The sequence below is a fragment of the Passer domesticus genome, chromosome 3 (genome assembly GCF_036417665.1).
Source record: "Passer domesticus isolate bPasDom1 chromosome 3, bPasDom1.hap1, whole genome shotgun sequence".
Taxonomy (NCBI): Eukaryota; Metazoa; Chordata; class Aves; order Passeriformes; family Passeridae; genus Passer; species Passer domesticus.
In genome coordinates this window covers 54,317,671-54,344,754 of record NC_087476.1, presented here as the reverse complement: position 1 = coordinate 54,344,754, position 27,084 = coordinate 54,317,671, and the positions used below count along the sequence as shown (strand labels likewise).

Here is a 27,084-nt window from a genome sequence, read left to right as displayed (position 1 = left end):
TCATCACAATAAGCTATTACCATTGATAGGTTACAACACATTGAAGAGACAGTCAGCCTAATTGGCTCATCTCAGTTAGCTCTGGATGTGCCTCTAGGAGACCAGCACTGCTTTGCAGGTAGGATTCCATCATCCAACAAACCATTCATTAAATAATTCATTGCAGTTCAGCTTAGGGATCTAGCACACAATTATCACTTCCATATGCCAAATATTGAGGTCTTAGCCCTTTTGTATCTTGGATGCAAGAAGACAAATACAAATTCATTCTACAGTTATGGTAATCCACACTTCTAAAAACTTACAGAATATTTAAAATCCTACTTTCTATAGAAATATATTGTATAAAGCTAGGGTCTCTCTCTGGAAAAATAAAATCTCTTCTGCCATCATTCTCTTCTATTAAAGATCTTTTTACAGTATGCAAATTTACTAGGAATGCTAAGTAATAGAACTCATTTTGCTTTCTAGAGATTTCACAAAGCAGTATGAGTCCATTCAGAGTAGTCAGGGTAGATGAGACATGGGATAGTGTACACGAGACACAGGATCTACAGGATTTAAAGGATGCTTCATACTCTGTTCAGGTATTAGATCAAAGCATGATACTCATTATTAATATGCTTAGAATGATGACTCTGAAAACACAAGTTAAAACTAAGCAAATAATTCAAGCTTCTGATCACTGCTGTGCTACTTACATGTCAGTTCTGGTTACCATTTCATTATTCAATTCCTTGGCTGTTTATCACAGCCATAATGATTATTGCTTCCCATAAACTAACATAAAATAAATTTAAAAAGCATTAATTTGTGTACACTTTGAATATCAGTTTGGGTTTTCTTTCACTAATTATGTCTTAATTGAATTGGTATGATTTTCAACCATTTATACCACCTTTACATCTTCTGTACTCTTGTTAGTAGCACTGTTTTGTGTTTTAAAAATCAGCAACTCCCGCCAATATTTTGTTTTACAAACACACAACCATTTTGTTAATGACAATAGATGTAAAATGTTGTTTATCAAGTTAGTTGGATTAGGTCTCCCAGATCTGTGAATTGATTAAAAATTCCCATAACACCCACACAATAAAATATGGGTCCTATAAACCCACACACACAAACTTCCTAATTGCAAGGGTATACGGGTGATTAGCACTTGGATTTGGGCACTGGTGCTATACCTGTTTGGTTTTAAAACTTCTCAATGACACAGGTAGTGTGTCAATCCAATTTAGGCACCAAAACTTAGTTTCTAATGGCAGACATAGAATAGCAAGACTAATTCCTATATGTAAAATGGAAACAACAGAATTTATCCATCTTGTAGAGAAGCTGAATGTAAGGACAATCTTGAGATTGTCAGATCCGACTGAGCATGTCAAATGTCAAAAACAATATAGCACAGATTGAAAATACAACAAATGGTTTGTGCTAAAGGCTGCTTCCCTTGTGCGCCATCAGAAATTCTCGGTATTTTTCTGCCCCGCTGCATACTGCCTTTTTGATATGGAAAGCAAAATGGAACAGCACAGAATTACAAAACTAAAGCTCAGTGGCATCATGCAGTGTTACTAATGCGTTATATAAACTCAACAATTTCAATTACATTCTATTTCAAGATTTTGTAAATCATTTAAATTTGAAGTAAATTATGGGGGGCAGGTAAATCAAACAGAAATTGCAGTATATTTATTCATAAAGGGAAATCTGGAAACTAAACATAAAACTAACTAATCTTTATGGCTCTCAATATTTTGAGAATTTTCAGAAGTTCTCAAGTATACCCTTTTGGTGATGGGCATAAATTCCTTCATCACGTCCTGCGTAACCCAATATGAACTAGATGTTTGGACTACAAATTCTCTCTGATTAATCTGAGTAAAACTTGATTAAACACTTTACTTACAGGTACCCTCTGATGAGCAAGGAACTCTAAATATAGTTTTCAAACCAAACACTTATTTGCTGATGAAGTATTTAGCATGCAGAGGAATGTATATAAGAGGAATGAAATATAAGAGCAAAATCACTATGTATCCTCCCTTTCATAAATTTCAGTTTTCCTTTGCAGTGGTTAAGTAACCACTATTCAAATTAGCTATCTCTAGCTTGGGAATCATGATCACCATATATCTTTGCATGGTGATAAGCCTGCAGTACAAACTCCAGATATATAAATTCTTCCCAAGTCAAAGCCTTTTTTTTTTTTTCTTCTGCTTCTTCAAAGCCTTCATTATTTTAGTATTTGGGATCAAAGAAATCAGAGAGTAAGACTTTGCAAGCTGGAAAGCATATTCCCCCAATTTACTTCCTTCTTTATTATTTCCTATCACCCCTCAGTGTTCTCTCTCCAGCATTCACTTCCCTTCTTTTGTGAAACTGCTTTCTTTTCTGCTTGTTTCTCCATTTTTCAACTGCCTCTATTGATTGAAACTCTTGCCTTCAAGGCAGACTCGGGTAAGCAGGTAACACAAAGGACACTCGAGATTTATGAAATAATTTCACCAACAGTAAATTTTCTCTTTTATCTAGGGTAGTGTAAGATGATTTTAGCACTAAGAAATTAAATGTAACATGGAATACATGAAATACTGCAGTCAGTGCTCTCAGCTAGGCAGTGTCTGAGCCCTGTTTCAACCCATTTCCAAGGCGTGAAGAGGCTGTAACAGTCTACTGGGCATCCTTAGCTTCCTTGTAATCACAATAATGGCTGCACTTGAACCGTCCCAACAGGCTACCCAAGCATCATTAAAAGCATTAACGAGGAACAAAGTGTGCAAAATTTACTTATCTCTTGGTGGTTCTTTACAGTCATGGGTAGCTGAGCCCCAAGTAGAACACTACTAATACTGTTGCACTTTTTACTGGGGATCAAGCTCAATTTGGCAAGCCACAGCTGTGAAAGAATGCAGAGACCTACCCCTGTCCATTTCATTAAAAAATATTTCATGAAAAATAAAGAATCTAAACCAAATAATGAAATACAAATTAAGTAAAATTAAAGACAGCATCATGTGTGGTTCAAATCCTTAAAATGTTTTGCTCTTCCCTTGCATGTATGCTCTGTTTGTCTCATCTTTTCCATATGTGACTCTGCCTATTACCTCAATTTTTAGAAGTTATATTGAAATAAGTGCTAATAAAATAAATGGCACATTTGTATAAATTGAAGACAACTTCATACTGTTGACTGAGTCTGATTACCATGGTGACTTGGTTTTGGTCAGGTCAGTCCAGACTGTGATTTAAAATAAAACAGCATTATTTAGATCAGTTTACTGTTACTTATTATAAAACAAAAAATATCAATAAACTAAACCACCTTTTTCTTAGAAGAATGCATTCCAATATGAAAGACAAAAGATACTGAAGTAGCTGCATTTGCAAAATTTATTTTTAATTTAGGTTTAACTGAATCACTTTAATTTTCAGCCACAAGTTGGCTGTTGACTATTTAAAAAAACCTGAAATTTGCAGCAATTCTGAATATTCAGGGGTGTTGAAGGACATTTCTTGCATATTACATATTGCTGATGCCTATTACTGTTTCTTTTATAGATATGGATAACTTGCATATAACCCAACTATTTCATCCTACTCATACTTACAGTATATTAAGAATCATTAAATGTCCCTACAAAATTGGTTTTGTTGTGCTATGCCTTATACTTGAGGATCACCTTATTCCCTACTCTGTTCCCAATTTACTGTTGCAAGCTTGAAGATGTGATTTGCTACGCATTCAAATCGGGTGCTGACACTTTCATGTGCAGAGGGTATAAAAAAAGGCAAATTCATCATGAAATACTGGCCTTACCATCACACAGTGAGCAGATACTTCATGCACTAAAGGGTGACCTGCTTAAATTTGGACAACCCATATTCATTACGGAACAAAATCTTCTACTGATGGCCTAAACTCTCCACAGAGCCTGAAATAATGGGTTTTCATACAAAGGTGCACAAATGGAGATCCCACCAGCCCATCCATGCTGCAATACTTTGCTTCCCTGGAAATAAAAGCAATACAGACACATGCTTAAAAAAATCAGTCTGTTGGCTGAATTTGACACAGCTGAGTGTTGGAATTCTCTAGGCTAGATTACTTTCATTTGGCCAAATAATTTCAAAACCAACTGATGGTAAAAATAGTAGCTTGCAACTACAATTTAGCTTGTATTTCATCTATTTATACCAAAAAGTATTATATTCGATTGCTTTCCTTTTTGAGTCTGGCACTAAAAGTAAAGGAGTTGTGAGTCTTTTTAACTGCATCATGTCCTGTGAACAAGAAAATCTTGAGATGTGAAACCATGACAATACTAGATGAAGCTTTCTGGGCTTAGATGCATTCATAATTCAGGACAATTGATCCCAGCATTTCAGTTCCAGCTGATTATTGTATTATTTACGCTTCTTTATGTTTTGGGTCTCAAATCCATCCCTTCCCCCCGGGAGCCATAGACTGCAATTTGCTTGCATTATTCTGCCTTTTGTATCAGAATTGCCTAAGAAATGAAAACAAATGGAAGGAAATAAACATAAAAGCTACGAGGACCTAGTTTATGATTATTTTATAATTTAATTTTTAATCCTATGAGGTATTCTAGGCAGTCTGTAATAGATAATATTTCACAAAACAAACTGCTCATTCTATCCCAATCTCATTTTCCACAAGTGAAGTACTTTTAAAAGGCTGACAGATTTTTAAAATTTGTGTGAATTGACTACAGGCTTATTACAGTGTCTTCATTTCTGGATTCAAAGAAACAATGACTTAGTGAGGTCAGCAAATAGGTTATTAGCAAATAGCTAATTATAAAATAACAGGAAAATAAATGAAGGGACAGGGTCAAAAAGGCCCCTTTGTCTTCTGTATGCACAGACTCTACATAAAACCAAGACAGCAGCTGAAAGTTTTAACTAGAAGTCAGAGAAAACAATATCTATCATATGGCTGCTTTAAGTCTATGGAGTTGACAAACAGGATCTGCAAGATCTTTTCCAAGAGATAACAAAGCTTAAGATTTAAACATCTTCTGCTTAATTCAGAACATGGTCTGACTTCATGAAGGATCAGCTAACATTAACCTCTACTTACAATGAACGGAATCATGCTGTACAACTAATTTAAATGATTCCTGTAAAACAGTTGGATTCAAGAAACATCTCAATCCAAGTCTGTCAGTATGCATATAGTGGTCTGGAGAAAAAGTGGTTTAGGGTTTCCATCATGCTGTTTGCAGTTTGAGTAATGGCAGCATTAGTGTCTGCTCAAAAGGCAGACGGAAGAGTGGGAGGGGATGTATTACGTGCTGCAGGTTGAGACTTAACAATGTCCGGAGATTTGGATTCTAAGACAAACTCCATCTAAGGAGTTTAACCTGCAACTGCTGACCAAAGGCAGTGCTCTAATTATCTGAAAAAGGCAAGGTAAATCTCCACCTTCACATTACAGCTTGCCTTTGGCAGAGAAAGGAAGATAAAACTTGCAGCTGCAGAAAAAAAATAAAGCATGTACCCAAAGATGGAAGTTTCTTCACGGAATTTCAAGTGGTGTCATCCACCTCTCATGTTTGTGTCATGGAGGGGTGGGAAAAGGTGTCATATGTTTGAATGTGTTGAATATCATGTTTGCTTTTGTCTAATTATAAGAAGCTTCTACTCATCATACAAATTATCAAATTGCTTTTTGAGGAGGCATCAAAGATGCAGAGTGTATACATAATGTTAGACTTCCAAAATACTGCACACACCTAACCCTTCTGCATTGATTTTAAAGAAATAAGCGTTTCACATTGTCCTGCTGAGTTGTATATCTAATTTTTATTTTATTTCATACTTTATTTTCAGTGCTCTGATCAAATGTTATCATACTATAACTCATAACAGTTTCAGACAAATTAATAAAACATTTTAGCATGCACACATGTTTAAAAGAAACTATAGATCCATTGTCAAAACAATTTAAGAAACTGTTAACTGAAAGAAAATGAGGTTTTCAAATACCTAAAATGTAATTAGAGTTTCTATAATAATGCAATTTTTTAGATTCTAGAATGTCTAACACAGCACAAGTCCTCATGATTGCTGCAATCCTTAGTTCAGTAGGCTATGAGAAGGTAGGCAGGCAAGAACATAAACTGCTTTATGATACCTACTAAAACCTTAATAGTACCCATTTTAAATCTGTTCTCTCAAATTATCCACTAGGTATTTTATTTCTAGAAATTAAATTCCTCCAGATTACTCCCAAACGTATTCTGCATCAAAAATATTGTTAAATTTCTCCGTTCAAAGACATATTATACAGGTTTTTAAAAAATTACCTGAATTTATAAAAAGGAAGTGTAAGTTCTGGTAGCAGCACATATATTTAGAAGACTAAAGGGCATGGTAATGTTAAATTAATTTGCCCATGTATTTGTCCCACTCTGACACAAACAAGAATCGTGTACCATCTACAGCCTCTTGTTATTCAGAATGTCTCCTTCAAGACACAAAGACCAGTATCACATAGCCTAGTATCACCCATATTTAGATGAAAAAGAAAAAGCCGAAGGCTACACAGGGGCATCCTATTTATACTGTTTTTTTTCCTTCCAAAGAGGCAGTTGGAAATGGATGTAGAACAATCACATAGCACACATATGTCAATCAACACTGTGGAGGCACACACAGGGCATGCCAACTTCATAACAAAAGAATTATTTTATATATGTTTTTTGAGCTGTATTTGAAAACTTGGAAATGCAGGATGGTAACTACCTCTCTTTGTTCAAATTTATTTTGGGGAATATTATTTAAGAGCAATAATTTTAGCAATTAGAGGAGAAGCAGTTTTCTGTGAAACAAGATTTATATATTACAAGAGAACTGTACATCTGGATAAAAAATTTCCTAAATTATTTTTATGTTTTTTGAGACAAAAATTCTTAAAGAGTTTGCAAGCTTTGAAATACCAATTATTCTACAGCTAGCAGTTATTCTCAAGAAAGGATGTTTTTATCTAGATTCAGCTATTTTATTTTATTCAGTTTCAGCTATTTAGAGAAATGTTTTATTGAATTTACAAATAAGGACTCTCAATATTCTATTTCCATTTCCCTTTCCATAGAATAAATCATCTGGCCCAGGCATGTCATTACAACTATAGTTTACTTGATGCAACATGACAGTTAAGATGTAGTGTGGTAATTTGAGTGCTTTCACTGTTATTGTAGTATCAAAAATTTATATGGTTCAGTTATTAAGGCAAATTGCTTCATTCATACAGTGATATCTGACAGTAACCACAAAGGACCTCCAAATTACACTGAAAAAATATCTTTCACATTCAAATAATGTCTGCATATTCCTACCATTATTTTGCTCACTGACTAGAAGCAAGATGGAATTCTGTAAGGAAAAGTATCAGTTCACATTTCAGGGTAAGTTCACCAGACATGAAATATCACAGAAGAAACTCCCTCTTGCCCAGCTAAGTGAGCCTGACTCTCTTTAACAATTTATAGGCCATGAACAGGATGCCCAATTCCTCGGAATGATGTTATTTAGTTTCAATGTGCTCACTTACCTTCTGTCATGCTGATTTTCAGCCAACAGGAAGAAAGAAATAAATAAGAGGTTGACTAGCCTGAAGAGACTACAGAGGAAAACGTGCTCAAATACATCAGTGTTAGCATTTCTGATAAGTTTTAGCATAATCAGGGTTAGAGAAAATGGAAAGCTGTTAAGCTTTCTTTGCATTTAAGACTCATTCAGTCTTCAACTCTACTCTCTAGAAAAAAAAATGAGATTTTCATGAAAGTATTTTGGATTTGGTATTAACCTGTGAGATGTGAATATGTGTGTACATACACACTTACATACACACAGACTTAAATACACACATTAGAACTATCACAAATCTCACAACAGCATTTTCTGAGTTCCAGGGCACACAAGTTTCCTGAAAAGCATTAAACACCCCCACAACATCTGATACACAACCTGCATCTCTGAAAAGCAGATGAGGGAACTGGTTTTCAAAGCAGAATACAAGATGGGAAGAGAACAGGCCAAGCTGAACCACACACCAGCTAGATGATTCAAAAACCAGTGCTGTGAACTAGTTGCTCTTCTCTGACACCTGACAGCAGAAGACCAAAAAGGGCTCAAGGTTAAAGATATTTACTTAATTTTGTCTACCTAACTTTTTGTCTCAAAAGGATACTCCAAACAGGTGATTCCTTTCTGCTCGCAATTTTGCCAGTCAAATAGCTAACCAATTTTATCCTTCCTCAGTCCCACCCGCCCTTCAAAGCCTTACCTTTTTTCTCAAAAAATCAAATTAGTGTTTAGGCAAGTACCACCTGCACTTACTTTGTTGCCCAAATAAGAACTGGGTGCGCTCCAATAGTAAATCTGTGGCAGTACTTTTTGTGCAGCCACATTGCTGATGCTTAGCTGCTGATGCCCATCAAATCTCTTTTGTGTGGGGACGACTCTGATGAGACCTGGTAAGTCAGTCAGGTACCAACCATTCATGTCTTCTATCTAAAACGATAGGAAAATAAATAAGTAAATAAAACCCACATTACAATAAGAATCAGGACATTGATCATCTCAATAGTCACAGCCTTGCATTCCTCCATTTTTAAAAAAACTGATTAGGTTTAATAACCAAATATGTAGGAACCAAGGAAAACACAGAGTAAAAACAGCAGACGTTTCGTATTGTATATGACTGGGATTTATAACTTCTCAGTTTGAAAGAACAGCAAGTATTTGCATTCTGTGCTTCATGGTCCAGAGCAAGAAGGAAATTCCATCATACAAACATATGTGCAAGATTATCTATAAATATTTTGCAAGTTTTCAGTAAATAATATCAGTCAACAGATTGTACAGAAAATGAACTGACAAATGGATATACATTTTCTAATTGCTGTAGGCATCATAATTTATAATATTTTTTCATTCCAAAACCTTACAACTTAAAAGGCCAAATATACTTTTTAGAGATTTACACCTTTTTGGTGCAGGAAAGCACCAGAACTTGAATTTCTGAAATCCCATAACTAGTAATGAATCATCAGAGAAGAGCACACTTTGTACAAAGATGGCTTCTGGACCCCGGATACAAGCAGAACAATAAATGAGCCCAGCCATGGAATGGAAAATTTCCTAGTTGCTGGCATGTAAATGAGAACATTAGACATATATGATGCTACTTGCAGACTTCCAGCATAACAATATGGCCAAAATCAAGATCTAGTAGACCTAGAACACATTTCCCAAACTCAATCTACAGGCATGAATATGTAGCAAACATTCATTTCAGTGGCATCAGTGTCTGAGCTTTGAGAACTAATTTACAGTTCAGAGTATATTTGCAGGCTAAAGACATTTTTCTACAGTATAAATAAGAACAGCAGGTTCATCTTCCTCTCACATCCTTTCCTAGGAATGCAGCATACAAAGAAATGCATTCAAAATGCCCCCTGCAAGGCATTCTTTTTTCTTACTTAAGCTGTGTGTTGCACCTTTACTGTTTCAAAATTCTTAATTATTTCAGGTCTAGAAATGTAATAATTACCTGGAAAAGAGGTTGCCCTATGGATATGGAGCATTTAATTCAGGAGTGGTTATGTATGCACATTCCAGGACTGTGTTTATGCATATGGCTTCAATTTATATTGTTATAGCTTATTTTGTGCTTTTCACTGTTCTAATTGCTCTAATTCAGAACTTTCTCACAAAGAGTGACAAAGCTTACAAGCATTTTCTTCCAGATAAATGAAAAATAAGGGACATGCATGATTTTCTAATAAGAAAAAACTAGTGACAATGGTTAGTGACAACACAAAGAACACAAAGCAAAGACATGTACTGGTATGGTATGATTTTTCTTACACTTCTGTAGGTAAAGGAAGACTGTCTGCAGATGTTTGTTTTTCCAGAGCAGAAACATTCCTCACAGCCTTCGGGATTATTTTGCTGAAGATTGAAGAAACCTGTTTTACAACGGTCACAGTTTTCTCCTTCAACATGCTCCTGGAAAGGCACATTAGAGTATTACTTCAGTTGTTATAGATGAGAATCAGAGATCACTGGCTTTTTATTCTTCAGAAGGACTCTAAAGACTTTTATAGGAAAGACTTTCTTATTTGTGAATGTTAGTAGCAAATCCTTTACACAGTAAAAGGCATGATGTGGCTACATGTAAATAATAGGACATAAAATTTGGACATTATGAGCTGTAATTTCTCATCTCTATGAATGGACATACTTTATTTCAGGTAATAATCTACTTTATATCCTTTACACTGAGAGTCTCAGGGGGAAGGTAGCATGGCACAATGTTACGACCTCAACAACTGTAGTATGTAGGTAGGACTGACAAAATCCATGCACATCCAGCTGATGGAAACTACAGGTACATGGCAGTAGTCGCACTAATCACTCTGAGTATCAGTTTTTCAGAGATCTGTCATTAATAGATTAATTCAGGATAAATACAGATAGTAAATGAGCTGCAGTTCTTCTTTCCATAACTACATGTGTTTGCCAGCCATGCAGCCAGGTTTGGAAACTCTTCCCCTACAGGAAGACAGGCACTAAATATACATGAGCTATTCTACACTTAGCATTTTGTAATTATATTTTTCATAGAAAGCTTACGTTGTGCATTAAAACCTACTATCTTACACTATACATCAATTTGTCCTATAGGCAAAATTAAAGCTAGGTTTTCTACACAGTGTGTGGCAGGATGCTTATGATATGGTGCTGGCTTAGTAATTCAGTATTTTCCCCAAAAGAGTTCAGAAAATCCTTCCCCTTTCAGAGGTATTATGCACAGTCTCTTTAACCCTGGAGGCAGTGCTCTGTGGAATGCACACAGGACTGAACTGTTGGCTCTACATCAGCAGAGAATGAACTCACTCTAAAACCCTGCCTACACTGTGCAGTCTAGGATAGCTCAAAATACACAGCTCCAAAGTAAATTCACTGAAAGCCATTTGATGGCCTCCTGGTTAAGGTGTAGCAAACCTGGCAAAACCGGGGCAAAGCAGGTGGATGTATGGGGAGAAAGAATAGCACACATGAATTAAGAGAAAATAGAGACAGTGTGCAGGAAGGGGCAATGACCTGCAAAAAGGGAGATACAGTGAAAATTTAATAATGTTTTCACCACTAATTATACAGTAAAAATATGCGTAAAAAATATCTTTGTTCTGTCTCTACTGCTGTGCTATATGCTCCTCTTCAGTAATATCATACAGACTATTAAACAAACCACAAATATCTTTAATAAAACCAAGGTTATAACTCAATTAGATTTAACTTCAAAATCTCATTAATCTCAAGACTGGCGTTTTTACATTTTCACCAGAAATCTTGGGATTAATCAATGCCTATTACTGCCATGGGTATGTCAAAATCAACTGGTTACTCATGCTTCATGTGGGCAATAATAATGTGGGCAACATCTGGACACAGATACTCTCACCCTTTATTTAAGAAACTACAGTTATGAACACTGGTCCCAAAAGTTTCATACTGTGTTGATGTGTTTAGTGTGTGCAGAGAGGGAAGAGGAAAATAAGAAGTGAGCTGCAAACCAAACGTGTTTAAATGCAAGGTTGCCCACTCTGCAGTCACAAACGTCATCTGTGATAAAACTTGCAGAACTCCATTGAGTAGGCATGAAATTCAGTGAATAATAGATATAACAAAATTTAGAGTTGGAAAGGAGATCTAACCTATCCCTCAGCAAATAAAGCAATGTTTCTGTAACACCATGTATTTCTCAATACTTTTCAGTGAAGTATTAAGCTATCCAAAGATGAAACTTTGACCACATACCATCACAAAGTTCCAAAGCCTATCCAGATATGATTGTTTTTCAGCAATTTCTTTTACAAGAAAACTATCTTTAGCAAATTTAAAGTTCATCATAGGTAATTGAAAGATGTTCTTAAAATAAGGGAAGCATTTCCTAAGACCTGCTATTAACCAGACATCCCACTTTATTCTTCACATGGAGCATAACTAATCTGATGATTTCAGTGTCCCTTTGACCATATTCTGCTTTGATTTGAATTTGAAGATTGCTAGTGAAATTAAATGTGTATCTACCTGTATCTCAGCTATGTACAAAAGGTATAATTTTTCTCCCACAAGCACTTAAAAGGGAATTGGAGGAGCACAAAGAAATCAAAAGACAAACACTGAGAGAAAAGTGCATATAATGAGAACTCTCTGGGATAGGAACAATTATTTCTATTCTTTATTTGTTAATTTTTGTCTGTGTGTACTAACAGGTCAGTTTGGCTTTACATGAATAACATAATAAGAATTATTAAGCAGTATTTATCTGGTATTTAGCATAATACATCTTCATCAAAGCTCCATTCCAAGCCACATAGCAAAATCACCCTCTTATGATCTTCTAAACTTGATGGCTAAGTAATTAGAAATATGATGTGGATGATTTTATTTCTCACAGAGAGCATGTGGCTGTTACATAAAGTGAGGATAAAGTTAATTCTCTGAGTAGATTTCAGTGCTATTCAGCTGTCAAACCAGAGCTTTGTGTGAGTCTGCAGCATGAGATCGAAGCATTTTTTGTAGATTCCTGTATTTAAAAATGCCATGTAAGTATTTTTAAATTCTCATTTGTGACTAATTCTGTTAACTAAATTTTGGAAGGGAATTGCCATAAATACAGTACAGAAAAAGTGATCCACAGTACAGTGAGCAGCCCTTTGGGCATATTCACAGTCACTTACAAGACCGTGCCTTAGAAAGCACAACCATTTCTAAAGCCTTCTGATAGCTAGGCATTTTATAAGTGGATGCATCTGCTTTAAATGTTTTTAATTTCAATATAATATCAATATATATTTTGAGGGAGATACCCAATGGCATGCAGAGAGAAACCCTCTTAAATTTTCTTCCCAGAAATTAAGAAATTCATCCTACAGAAAGGATATATTTTGTTTTTTAAAACATGTTAGAGATTTCTAAACAATCAACCATCCCAAGGCAGGAAAGAATGACTACTCCTAAAAGGCAACTTTCTTTTTTTAATAGATATCAGTTCGCTTCATCTTCTCTTTTTGAAATCACATTTACAGATTAGTTTTAGACTCTACAATATTGTAAACATATAGTTTTTGAGTAGACCAGGACGGGGTTTGAAACAAATTATTCACAGGCTTTGTAAGTGTCTCTTCATTACAGATTTCTAAGGACTTTTATGACTGGCAGCATACAAGGCTCCTAGGTAAATATGTTGATTGAAGTGAGTTCTGAGATGACACAAGACCGTGTAGGATTTTGTAGGACCAAGACCAAGTGCTTTGTGAGAAGTGGCTAACACAGATACTAACAGAGCTAGGTGGAGAAGTTGAATACTCTGGCATAATAAAAGGGTATTAATGAAATCTTTAATTACCATTAGTATCTTTATATGGCTCAGAGGAATTTGACATCCATACCTTGCAGATGCAGGGACCTATGCAGGGGTCATCATTTTCACTGCCCTCAAGGGAGCAGTTGCAGGGCAGGCACTCAGGATATCCTGTATAACCCAAAGCACATTGATTGCAGCTTTTTCCTGCATAGCCAGTCTTGCAGTGACAGAAACCAGGCAACAAATCTACAGGAAGATGGAAAAAACATGAGAGATATTTCATTTGTCATTATTATTGTCAGATATGTGTGTTAGGGCACTCAAAGCAACACCTTTGGTAGGTTTAACATAAGCGGGTGTTTAGTGTTGCTCACACCACCATCTATAACTTAGAGTCATCTGAGAGAGGCTAGAATGAACAATGTAAGAATAGGGCAAGTATACAGTCATTTTAATTCTGAGTTTCCAGAAATCTGCATATTAGAAATCTTGAAAATCAAACCATATCCCTACTTCTTTGCATCTAACAGTCCCTGAAAACCTTCTCTTCCATTAATTCATCTAAAGACCTTTCAGCATGCTTTTACGTTCAGAATCTGTAAGGCTCCCCAGCAGGGAATTTCACATTTAGCCTTGTATAGTGTGAAAGAAAACACTGATGTGTGATAAATCTCTATTTATTGCCATCTAATTGGTGTATCATAGAAAAGAGAAAGTAACCATTCACTTTATCCATGCCATCTGTGATTTCAATATACATCTATCATATCCTACCTGACATTTTTAATTCATATGCCACAAACTCCTAGGCCTACTCAATATCTCTACACAGAAACTGCTTGGTATGTCCAAAAACCTCTGCTGTCCTTCTCTACACTGTTTTCAGTTCTCATGAATTATTTAAAGAGGGTGTGTGTACTGTAAATTGGTTTGATTGGTTTTTCTGATGATTTTTTTCAGTTATTTTTTAAAAAACAGTAGTATTTCCTAGGACCTGTTGATGTTTTTGACTACTGCCAAGACAGAATAGAGATGGCAGACCTGAGGCACAGTCCAAGGAAATTCCAAGAGCTGTTTCACAACTGTTAGTGCTTAATTCAGAAATCACTGTAATCACTGTACAAGTAGAACTACTTTTCTCAGTGTTCTACTTTTCCTGTAATTGCTACAAAAAATTCATCATTTATTTTACTACCCAGACACTATCTTGAGATCCTTCTCAACATTTTGCAGTACTTTCATTTTTCTGTGCTGAAAGATTTTGTACTTGCTAACTTTGTCACCTTCCTACTCATCCCTTCTCCAGGTTAAGTATGAATATTTTCAACAGTTCATATTGATCATCACTGTGAAAATGGTCCATTTATTCTTTTAACCAAGTACTAAACCATGAAAGAACCTTTTCTCCTTATCCTATTACGCTTTCTTTTGTGGATTTTGGCAAAAGATCTTGTCAAAACCTTTTGAAAATCAAAATACAATATTAATCAAATGAGCCTTTGTTCACATATTCATTTAATCCTTCAAACAGATTCATAAGGCAGACTGTCCTTTATATAAAACCCCTAGTCTTGATTTTTGCCCATTTTTGCCACATTCCAGAAATAGTATAAATCCTTTATTGTAGTTCTAGTGATTTTCAAGGAACAGAAACGAGACCTTCTGATTCTAGTTTCCTGGAACATCCTGTCTTTCTTTTGGATAAACAGTGTCTATTTAATATTAATGTCTGTTTTGAAAAATATTATAGGCTATATTCAATGCCTCAAGCAACTCAATTTTCAACTGCTGAACTCATCCTGAAGCCATGGATAAATATGCTCTATGCCTAACAAATTTTGATTCTGCATTTATCAGTTCACTTCAAACCTGACACTTCTGTTTGAGGCAGTTCTTCTGACTTGTCCCCATGAATGAAGACTCCCAAGAGGGAAATTCCCTGAGTTGTTTTATTTACTGTTTAAGAGAATTAATTTAGTTTTTCTGCTGTGTCCCTTTCTTTCTTGAGATGTCCATTTATAACATGATTATACATAAACCATATTTAACTCCTATTGCATTTGAATCTCTAGCACTCTGATTCTGAATTATCTGAAAAAGTACCTCTTAGCAACATCTAACTATCCAGAAAATTATTCCTTAAAATATGTGTATTTATTACTAAGAGCATGACTTTCTGGAATCTGTCACAATTTATATTTTTCTATTATCCTAGTTAGGAAGAACTTCTGATTTTCAGTGGGTTTCTTTCTGTTGTTTAAATAGATGCATCTTTTTTTCTTGTTGTTGTTAGCTTAATTGCATTGCTTGAATAATTTTGAACCAGAGAAATGCATCTTCTCTGAATGTCTAATATACGGTCTATAAACCCTAAGCCTGCCATTAGCAGTCTTGAATTGTTCATTTTTATTTTCCTTTTATAGATTTCCTCATTTTGATTAAGTTGTTTTTCAGGGAGGCTTTCTCATTTCTACAAGAATGTTGAATTTGACTGTCCTTTAGGAGGAGAGTTTTAAAACAGTCTCCCATGCATAAATCCAGAGGTGCTTCTCCTTTTTATGGCTTCTCTAACTAGCTATTTGAAGAAGCAGCCACCTACAGGAGTTTTAAATTATATTATCTGTTAATCTATACAGAGGTGAAATTCAATCTGTCTACTCTAACCTTGAAGCCTCTTTGATCTGCTGTAGCACATCATGCCGACTGTCACCTTCTTGATCTGTCCTAATTATACACAGAATTTCAACGCATGAAATTTCTGTTACTTACTATCTCAAAGTGATGTGCTCCATGGGTTTTGATGCCTTTGGCTCAGCTGATTCTCAAATTTCTGAGTTATTCTCCTCTCAAAGAAGCTACCATCAAGGCCCCACAGCACAGCAGGACACAAGCTCTTGTAATCTGGGTCAATGCATCCTAACTGCACAATCTGGAACAGAGAAACTTTTGTTCCTTCCAGATGAAAATAGCAGGCTATACTCCAGGGTTCAGCAGTAAAAGACATAGGTAAGCCTACTCTTTAGAAGTGAGCCCACCTCATTTGAAAGCTTCAGGAACTCATATATCACAAATGAAGACTCAGCAAGCTCAAATTCAACTATATGTCTCAGTATGGAGCTCCCAAATACTCATATCTACAGTCTCTCCTCCATTGCCCACTCCATCCATTTTTTTAAATTTCCCAACAAGAACCATCCCTTCTCCTGCTCTGCCTTTCTATGCAGTCATTGAAAATTTCACTGCCACCAGCCCAGCTTGCCCCATTCTTATGCAGCACACACAGATAACCTCAGCACACCACTTATCAAGAGACCTCACACTCCACGTGAGAGGAAGGCAAGAGGTTGCTACCTGTCATACATTCTTCCAGCTCTCACACTTGTTGATATAGTTAGTCTGTGTGCTTGATTTGGCTCCATGCCTCCTTCCATTTACAGCCCTTGTGAGATCTCAGCTCTCCCTATGTTACATACACAGTGTGTAAATTTCTCTCAGTGCCCCACTGGTTGTTTTTGATGAGGCTGCTGTAGTATATGTGCAATGTACAACATGTCAACAGCCTAATTACATTTCAATTTAAGGCATATGTACGAGGTCTGTCTCTTGTTGTTGTTGTTGCAACAAACTGATATTTCAGAAGGACATCTTTTGCTTTTGGTCTATGACTTCATAGGTCTTGTTTGAATGGGGCTTTATTTGGTGAAGCTGTTATTCCATTTTCTCCCTGCATATTATCAGTTTCTGTCCTGTCTTTCAGCATGCAGGGGCTTTGAAAATGCACCCTAGAGGATGAGTCATCTTGAAATATGAGTTTTACCGGTTAGTTTTTCCTAGCCTAGCAGTCTTTCAAAACGGCACAAAAATAAATGCATGCAAAAGCATGAACCAGACCCTTAAAAAACCTGCGATCCTAGGAAAGGCCTCTTGTCATTTTCACTCCTGTTCAACAGCATATAAATTTCAAAAATAATTTCACAGAAGTCAGTGGGACTGCTTGCTGAGCAAAGTAGTACAAAGTCTGAATAAAGATCAAGATGTCTGGATCTTACTTATTCTAAAATGTCTGAGGACTTTTTCAGCAAAAACAAACATCTGTCATTGGGATTATATTGTACATAAAGAGAGAACACGGGAAAAAAGATAGCATGCCCTGAAGACTGACTCATAAAACTCTGCCAGGTTCCAAACCTGTCAGCTCTTGCAGGTGCTAAAGGGCCAAGCAAAATGGCTATTTGTTAAAATCTAGCCATTAGAGCTTGAAACAAGAGTACCAATTCATGGAGAAAGCCTTAAATACTGCAGTATAGAGTACTTCTAGATGGCTGGACCTTCGCTTCTGTATGGAACACTCCAATATCAGCAATGGTTAAGTTTAGCTATTATTAGGATGAATTGAACACAGATGGAAAAATTCAGTTGTAGAATTATTGCCTTTCAGTTACAAAACCTACAGGAATGTTCATCAGTTTATTTTATGATTGATCCTCAGTTTCTCTTTTTTATATTTCTCACTAACAAAAAATATAGGATTGCCATGAAAGAATATTTAAAAACCATCCTTGAAGATTCAAAACCAAAAATACACTTTACAAGCAATAATAATATCTGATTTTAGACTATTGACCGAGACACATGAGGACAAAGAGATCAATATGGAAATTATGCATGAAATACAGCAATACTTTCTTTCCTGAAACAATGAATACTATATTATAAAGCAGCTTCTCTATGCCCTTCTCTTATCTAGCAAAACCTGATTATGACTGCAGGATGCAGTCACTTAAATCCTCTTGATGCATTTCATCAATGCACCAGTTATTATAGTTTTGCTACAATTTTCCATTTTAATTGCTGCTTACCTACTGTATTCAAGAACAGAGAATGTACAGCCTCCAGCTTTATTTTACTTGAGAACTCTTCACAGTGACTCTATATCCCCAGTGATGCTCCTTACTCTCTTATTTCCATTCTATTTTAATGTCTTTTACTCGCTCAAAGCATTTACTTAGCACACATTTAGGAAGCATATTCCCATACTACCCCAAGCAAACAATTTACCCCCATACAACCAGCCAGCGACTCTTTAAGGTGTATATCAACCCACCCAGAGTGCTCATCTGGTTCGTTGGTGAATAGATAGATTCCTTCAGACAGATCACGCTTTCCAGCTTTTCCTTTATGAACACTCACCAGTGCTTCAAACCCAGTTGCTGCCCAGGGTGAGCAGTATGCAGTAAAAAGAATTTTATCAGTGTACAGAATACAAATGTCAGAGGGAAAAAAAGGGAAGAAGTGACCTTCTTTCAGGATAGTTTCATGCTAAAAATTATATCCAGACTCGCTCTTGATTCTAAAACAACCTCTTCTGTTACCACAGAAATATTTTCTTAAAAGAAATAATAGAAAGGCTTTTCCTCTCAACCCACATTATTGTGTCTTTTTTGTTGAATAAGGCATTACAGTTACAAATATGTGACTGGTTTAAGAACTATAAACTTAATGAGCAAGAAGTAAACATTTTTCCTAATGTGTTGGAAACTTATCTAGTACAAGTGAAAAAAAAGGCAAATAAACAGTAAGAACAAAGAGCAAGTCCATTGTAGGCAGAATAGCTTTGATGTCCAGATAGAGCTGGGTTGTTTTTGTTGTTGTAGTCTTAAACCAGAAAAATAATAAGATAGATATCAAAACTACCCTCTGGCCACTGCTCAGACAGAGCAAAGTGTCTACTTCTCACTAGACTTCCAAGACTGGGCAGGACACAGACAAGTGGTCCCAAGAACAAATGCATGGACTACTTTGGGGAGGGAATTTCATACATGATGGCAGTTATCTAAACAACAATTGTGCTTGTCACATACGAGAACAAAGAGTTTAAACACAGAGAATAACCTCCATAGTAAATAACTTGGAAACAGAAGGCACCAATGAGTTTAGAAAGGAATAAAGGGAAAAAATATTTATGCGTTGCAATTAGCACATTCAACAGAGATTAAGAACACTCTAACATGCTCAAAAGTAACAGGCCTCAACCAACTGCAGCTGCATGAGGTAAATTTCAGGTAGATGAGAAAAAGCTGGTTACATTCAAGACAGAAAAAGATGAGAGTTTCATTTTGTGAAGAGAACAAAAGAACTCTGGTTCTTGGGATTGGAAAAACTAGAGCATTCAACAGCTTCTTTGAATGCTTGGGGCCAGATGAGAAGGACTGGCTACCTACAATAAAAGTAAAAGGTGGAAAAGCATAAAAAATAATCCAAGATGTTATCTTCAACATGTTAGTATGACATGCTTATTGATTTTCATGAAAGACACAGTTAATGATCCAAACAGGATCTTAATTCTCCTCCTAGAGATATTCACAAATGAAGCAAGAGAAGAATTTGCCAGAAAGAAGATCAGAGCACTAAAAAGGCAGAAGGAGACATAGCAAGGTGTCAAAGTACAGTACCACCTTGTCAGATTCAGAAAGTATAAGCAGATTTAGAAAGAAACTATGAGATGGTTTAGATCTGCTGGATGCTCAGAGGCATAAGACATTTTGAGAGCTCCTAAGGACACCATTACTGACAAACAAGAGGGAAAAATGTCTCTATCCTTTTGCTTTCCTCTTCTTGTGAGAGAGGAGCTGTCAGCCTGTTACGTGCTGATCAGCTGCCAGGCCCCAGGAGGATGACCCACACCAGGGGCCAGAAAAGAAGATGTGAAAAGAGAGACTGCAGCAGCGACAGGAGTCAGAGACCAAGCAGCTGTGTAACATGCAAGTGGGACATCACATTTTTTTGAATTAATCATTCCCCATCTCAAAATCACAGTCTGAGAGGTTCCTTTGTTGCACTTTCTGTCATCTGTAACCTGTTATAGTCTCATCCACAGGTTTGGTACAGGCATTGGAGAGTCTTGCTGTGTTTTTGCCAGCTTTGGGATTCATCCTCCCTTCTGCTCATCCTGTCTCTCATATCACTCCATGTAATACACTGCACTGGGCATCCATGCCCACGCCCTGGCAGCAGGGAGGGGGCTGCCAGGGCAGCCTCTCTGAGGAAAAGGCTGTGCCAGACACAGCCAGCTCCCAACAGAGCGCACAGCCCTTCAGCCAGCCAGGCCAGAAAATAGAAAAGGGGAAGGAGTGGAAGGAGAAGCTCTGGGTCCAGAGCAGATACACCCCTGGAGTCCCTGGAGAAAACCAGGCTGGAGCAGATATCCACACTGCATTTCCATGAAGGAAATGTTGGATATTTCTTGAAGGAGCTACATCCCATGGAGAACTGCTGGTAGGGAATTTTTTTTTCATGAAGGATGTAGGCCCATGGGGAGCACCCACACTGGAGCTGGGGAAAAGTGTGAGGACAAAGGAGTGTCAAAAAGGAACTGTTATGACCAGTGCTATGACTCCGGCTTGCCATCACCTTGCATCACTTGTGGTAGTGGGGGAGAAGGTAGAGGAGCAGTGTGGAATGAAGAAGTGAGGTTGAGTCTGAGAAAAAAAATGAAGGTGGAGAAAGAGGTGTATTCTTAATATTTGTCTTTGCTTATGAAGCCTGTCTTTGCTTATGCTACCTGAAATTATTCAAACTGACAATAACTTAAGTTTCCCCAAATAAAATCTGTTTTGCCCAGGATGATAATTGGAAAATTACTTCCTGATTGTTACTTTGGCCCATGAGCTGCTTCATCTTTTGCTCTGCCCCTGCCCTGCTGAGAAGGGCAGTGAGAGAGTGGCTGGAGGGCTGCTTCAGCTGGCCAAGATCAACCCACCAGAGACACCACTGGGACAGCAAATCACTATCATTTTATTGAACTGGTGCAATCAGTACCTGGTTATTACAGTAGATTATGAGTCCTGTCTTTGCATCTCTGCCATGTTGCTTTTATGTTCTATTGATCTTTATTTTAATGGACAGCTACATCTCATCAATAGGTTGTGATCAGCCCAATTTATAAATCTCTTAAGAACCTACTTTGAGTTTTGTTGTCTTCCTACAGTATTTTCATATGTTTTACAATGAAAGAACAAAAAAAAATGGCAATCCATTGTTTCCAAAGTCCAATGAACAGTTCATTGTCTATGTGAAGACAGTTTTTACAGGGCTATGTTAAGCATCTTGTAATTCTACATGAATAACACAGAAAGCAAATAAATACTTTTCAATAATAATTTTTAGATTTCAAATGGAAATATGCTTAGATAGGAAAAGATATTATAGCACTGCTGGTGTATGAGTTTTAATCTCCCTGGTAAAAGAAAGCACTTTAATGCCAAAGTTCTTCAGTATTTTCTACTGGAAATATTCTTCCAAACATACACAAGTTTCCCAGCCATGAATATCTGAAAGCAGCCTCAACAAATATGAGTTTCAAAAAAAAAAAGAAAAAAAAAGAAATCAAAACATTGGAGCTAGATTACTGCTTGCATGAGTAAAATTAAAAAAAAAAACAAAAAAACAAAAAAAACACCACAACAAACCAAAACCAAACCTTTTGGGGATTTTTTTGGTTAAAGATATCAAAAATGTGATTCAGCATTTCTTTGACCATTGCTGGACGTCATTTTTAACATCCCTATATTTGAGGGAGCTTACCTCCTTCTGTATGTTTCTCATCCTTGACACAGGTATCATTTAAAGACCCATTTGGATCACAAGAACATGGCTGGCATGGATCTGGGTTATCTGGCAATACCTATAAAAATAAAGACATTAGAAGAAAAAAACTTACCTTCAATAATTGGAAACTTTTATTTACGTCTTAAAAAGTAGGAGAGAAGACTTCTGTAGAGGTGGCTTACACTTGAAGAAAAATGAGACAGCTGATAAACTTAGTCCATGCAGACTATGACAAGAAGAAAATGCCTCAAATTGCACCAGAGATTGGATATTATGAAAAATTTCTTCACAAAAAGGTTTTTCTAACATTGGAATGGACTGCCCCAAAAAGTGGTGGAGTCATCATCCCTTGAGGCATCTAAAAGATGCTTAGATGTGGTATTCAAGGACATTGTTTAGTGTAAGGTTAAGGGTTGGACTCAATCTTAGAGGTCCTTTCAGCATAAATGATTCTAGGATTTGTGATTCTATTAAAGTTACATTTGGGATTTTTATTTAGAAATATGTAGTGACTTAGATGCAAATATGTCTTCAACTAAAAAATACCAGGTGTGCAGATAACAGAACCATATATAATTAAAATCAATAAATGTAATGAAGGAGATTTTAAGCATTTACTACCTAAAGTAATATTGACAAGATCAGTTGTTCTGGTCAACATGATTTGAAAAACTAACTCATGGTAGTTAGTAAGAGAGAAAAAAGATAAGTGAAGAAAAGTGAACATTAAACAATGGGACAATTTCATTTTGTTCTTGAGAGGTTACCTCAACCGAACTTAAACCTTGGTCTAATATCAAACTAGGAATATAAATTAGAAGTTCTGCACAAACTAGATATATACACACAATATGCATACAGTATACAAACACACAAAAATATATCAAATCCCTTTTAGCTGGATGATAACTTAAAACAGAGGAAAAAATCAAGTGCCCTGCTGTTGAAGAAATTGTTTCTCAGTACTCCTTTTCTAAAGTTGTAAGGCTAAATCTAGTCTATCAGGGAAAATGTAATTACTGCTATTTGCTGATGTTTTCTCTTTAAGGATTGAACACCAATCAGACTAAAGGCCATTATTTACCCATCTGAAAATATACAGATGAAATAGAAGCAATTCAAGCACAGACTAATAGTGTAGCTGTCTAAAGCACAGGAATGGCCCATATTGACAATACAACCTAATATAAAATTCATCTTTTGACAGCTTCAGCTTCCACTTAGATGAAAATACAGTCTTATACGATGAAATACAAAAAGCAATTTCCACTGCATTGAAATTTAAAGACATTCGTGAAACACTACGGAAATTCAGTGGTTATTAATTCTACATTGCATTTAAAAACCAGAAATTACAGTCTCTCTTTCATCAATACCAAATATAGTAATATTTCTTTGAACTTTGACAACAAAAGTTGAAATTATTACTGAGGCACAAGTTCTGTTTACAGGACCACATCCTCTTTTAAATTAAATTGAAATACTAGCCGGAGGCCCTGACCTCAAGTGCATTCCCTCATATCAACACAATTCACTTTCCTATTTCTCCGAGCATTAACTTTATACATTCCCAGCTGTGAAAAGCAACCGCTGCCCTGTCAGATTTGGAAGTTAACCTTCACAAAATGGCAACCCAAACTCTGTTTAGTAACACAAGCCGATGAAGGGATGGTTTGAACAGCGAGCTTTGCAGCGAAGGGAGGCGGGAGCAGGCGCTTACCCCTTTTGGCCTGAAGTAGCCGTCCAGGCAGGTCTCGCAGTTGATGCCGCTGGTGTAGCCTGAGCAGTTTACACACACTCCGCCCCCAAGGTACTCCCCGTGGATGTTCAAACTCTGGTTTCTGGCTGCCACGTCCTGATCGTAGTAACACTCCTCAGTCTTCCCATGACAGTTGCATGCTAAAAGGGAAGAGCATTAGCAAATACTTTCCCACTGTTACTGAGGTACTCAAAAGAGCCATTCAATATTTTATCATTGATTCTGTGTATATCGTAAAAGTACATTCTAACATTCATTTACTACTTTTTTTGTGAAAGGCAATGTGGCCCCATTACAAACACAGCCTTAAATCCTATTGAATTAAATAAAGTTGTATTTTTTCTCAATATTTCGTCTTGGGGAGTACAGAAGCTGACAGACACAGCTCCTGGTTTGTTTCAGTTTGATGATTTTTTTTTTTCTTGCTTAAATTGATAGTTGAGAAACCTTTTGGTGGATGCATACACATACAGTTCATGAAAGGGTCATCTAAATTAAAATACAAGGGGAGTTGCAAGGAAAGAAGCACAATGGTACGAGTAAATTAAAGTGATTCAAATAAAATCTGAAAGACATCCTAAAAACACCTCACTTGCACATATGCATATAAGAACTGGGCTAGAATAAAGGGATTCCCAGTCTAAAATCTTCTTTTGACATTTATATCTGAACTCTAGACTTCAGGTCCAAATACAGGAAATATAATTAATAAACTTTGCAAAGAAAACGAGGTAATTCACTCTCCCTTTCCCTGTAGTATTAAAACATTCATTTCATCATAAAGAGAAAGCCAAAGCTTGTCAGCATTGTGGAGAGGCAGGAAACAGGGAACTGTTTCCACCAAGACAGTACAACAATTCACTGAGAATCGAACAGGGTGTAAGTGTCTCTTAAAAATTAAACATGAAATTAAAGGTACCCTGCTTTCATTCCATAATGCATTCCCAGTGCAGACACAGTTCCATCTAAAACAAAGACCTCTGTGACCAAAGTCTACAGGACACAAATAAGCAATGGCTACTCTAAATATGGGCATATCTGTTCCTTTTTATTTATTTTTTAATCAATCATGACAAAAATTACAGCTGAAATCCTACAAATGAATAAATACTTGATGTAATGGAACATTAGATTTTATTATGTTCAGAAATGTAAGTGGTATGTGACCTTTGGAAGCAAGATGTTAAAGTTCAGTTATAACTACCCTTACTACAATAAATCTGAAAATTAAATTTCCACCCTGTGGGAGGTTGATATCTCAAAGTATGTTTTCATTCCATGTTGGAAAACTAGATATGTTGTATTTTCTCTTAAAAAAAATCAGACATCAACTTGCATTTTGATCATACAAAAATATTTTTTTCCAGCAAAGATGAGCATTATAACATATAAAAGTGCCATTTATACAGAAATTACACCAGTAAAGTTTTATATAATGAAAAACCTATGAAGAATTTTATTTTACTCACCCGGATATAACCCTGTTATTTTAGCCAAAAATCCCCATCATGATTATAAAAACTACACAAGACAATTTTCTTTACATAGCATTCCCCAAATATCACCATGTTAGAATAAAATTCTGAGTTCAATAAAACCACAAATCTTCATGTAATTTTTCTGCAAAGTCTTTTGAGTCAGTCTAATTCAGTAAAAAACATCAAATCAAATGTTATACAAAAACCAGTGTGGTTAGAAACCAAATTAACTGCAAAATCACGTCGGACCCAATTTCAGTTTTCAGTAGCAGTTGCAAGAAATTCTCTCCTCTGTACTGCTTTCAACTTACGTTCACATTCATGCTTATGCAGGAGAGTGCCAGCATGCCAAGGCTTTTGATGGAAACCAGGACAACACTGATCACATGTCTCTCCGCATGTGTTGTGCTCACACTGACAGACGGATTTCTAATTTAAAAGAAAAACAAATATTTACACAATGTGATGATTTGAAAAATCTGTCCATTTACATAATATGCATTCCAGTTCAAATTATGAAAACATTAAGGATGGCTCTGCTCTGTAATTCCTTTGTTTATTGATTTGTATTTGTTTATGCATCCTGCATTCACCAAGTGTGTTTAACTTCTATAGCTCTATTTGAAGAAAACAGCCACAAAGCAAAGGAAGACAGCTGGCCACATATCTAAGGAAAATCTAAGAATGCAGGAAAATTTAATTCTAACTGGATAAAGAAAGGATGATGGGAAAGTTCCCCAATAAAACAAACAAGGCGAAGTACAGGTAGGTCTTGGATACAGGAAAACTGATCTGACCCCTGGAGGAGCAGGCCATTCTCCACCCTTCCCTTTGATGCAGCAATTCTGCTGCTGCAGAATGAAATCAATTCTGTTAGCTGATCCAATACAAATTGTTGTTTTTTTATACTTTAGTATTGTTGACTGGATAAGTGCAATTATCATGTAATCTTCCAATTGTGTAACTAATAGGAGGGATAGCAGGAGTGTTTAAAGAAATAATAGATGAGCACAAGTCCAGCCTTTCAGTCACTTTACAGTTCCCCACAAGACCACCACAGACTCGGCATGAAAATATTACTGTAAGGAACACCAAAACTCCCTGAGCCACAGAGGCAGCTTGAAGAAGGAAAAAAAAATCGTGTAGTTTGGAGAAATGAGAACTAAAAATTGCCTTCCTGATAGTTATTTAGTGAAGGAGATTCTCTGTGGTCCTTGTGAGGCCATACGAGGTCAAAACAGCAAGCCAGAGAAACTCCATGGCTCCCAGGACAAAGCATAAATCTTGCAAAACAAGGCTAACTCAAGGACAGCTTCAGAAAAGCATGGCAGCAAATTCCAGCAAGTTTATTCCAGCAAGTTATTCCTAGCAAGTAACACTAAGGGAAAGATTCTTTCTGCTAACAAGTGCAGTCATAATGTTTATAAGCCTATTTTGGCATGGCTCAGTCTAAAGAATATCCCTGGACAGCTAAACCTCCAAATCTCTTCTGGCTTGAGCTGTTTCACTTAGGCTATTTTTTATACTGGTCAGACAACAAATACGTATTTGATGTCCTGCAAAACAGGACATCACACTTGTCAAAATGGCTTTATTTTATCTAGCAGCCAAATTATCTGAAGTATGTATTAATCTCAGTAGTAGCACTTATTTTCCGAGGCAGGCTTGATCTTAACAGATGGCACAGAGACAATGCTGCAGCTTCAGCACTAAGGGCTTCTGAAACAGTAGTTCAACACTTGCCGTACATATCATTACAGAATATTCTCAGAAGGGTTAAACCAAGTAATTGCTCAGTTTTCACAAGGATCCATAAAAATTTCTTCAAA

The 27,084-nt window shown here is 36.4% G+C and overlaps 1 protein-coding gene across 4 annotated transcripts in view; it reads right to left on the bottom strand.

The window, feature by feature from the left end:
* Positions 1-27,084, bottom strand: part of LAMA2 (laminin subunit alpha 2) — a 340,056-nt gene that overhangs the window by 189,053 nt on the left and 123,919 nt on the right. For all 4 annotated transcript variants that reach the window (XM_064413130.1, XM_064413127.1, XM_064413128.1 and 1 more), the window contains exons 7-12: positions 25,567-25,684; positions 23,739-23,917; positions 21,995-22,094; positions 13,497-13,657; positions 9,904-10,044; positions 8,371-8,544 (exon numbers count right to left, since the gene is read on the bottom strand). In XM_064413130.1, the coding sequence (XP_064269200.1) occupies positions 8,371-8,544; positions 9,904-10,044; positions 13,497-13,657; positions 21,995-22,094; positions 23,739-23,917; positions 25,567-25,684 (873 nt within the window). The remainder of the gene's footprint in view (positions 1-8,370; positions 8,545-9,903; positions 10,045-13,496; positions 13,658-21,994; positions 22,095-23,738; positions 23,918-25,566; positions 25,685-27,084) is intronic.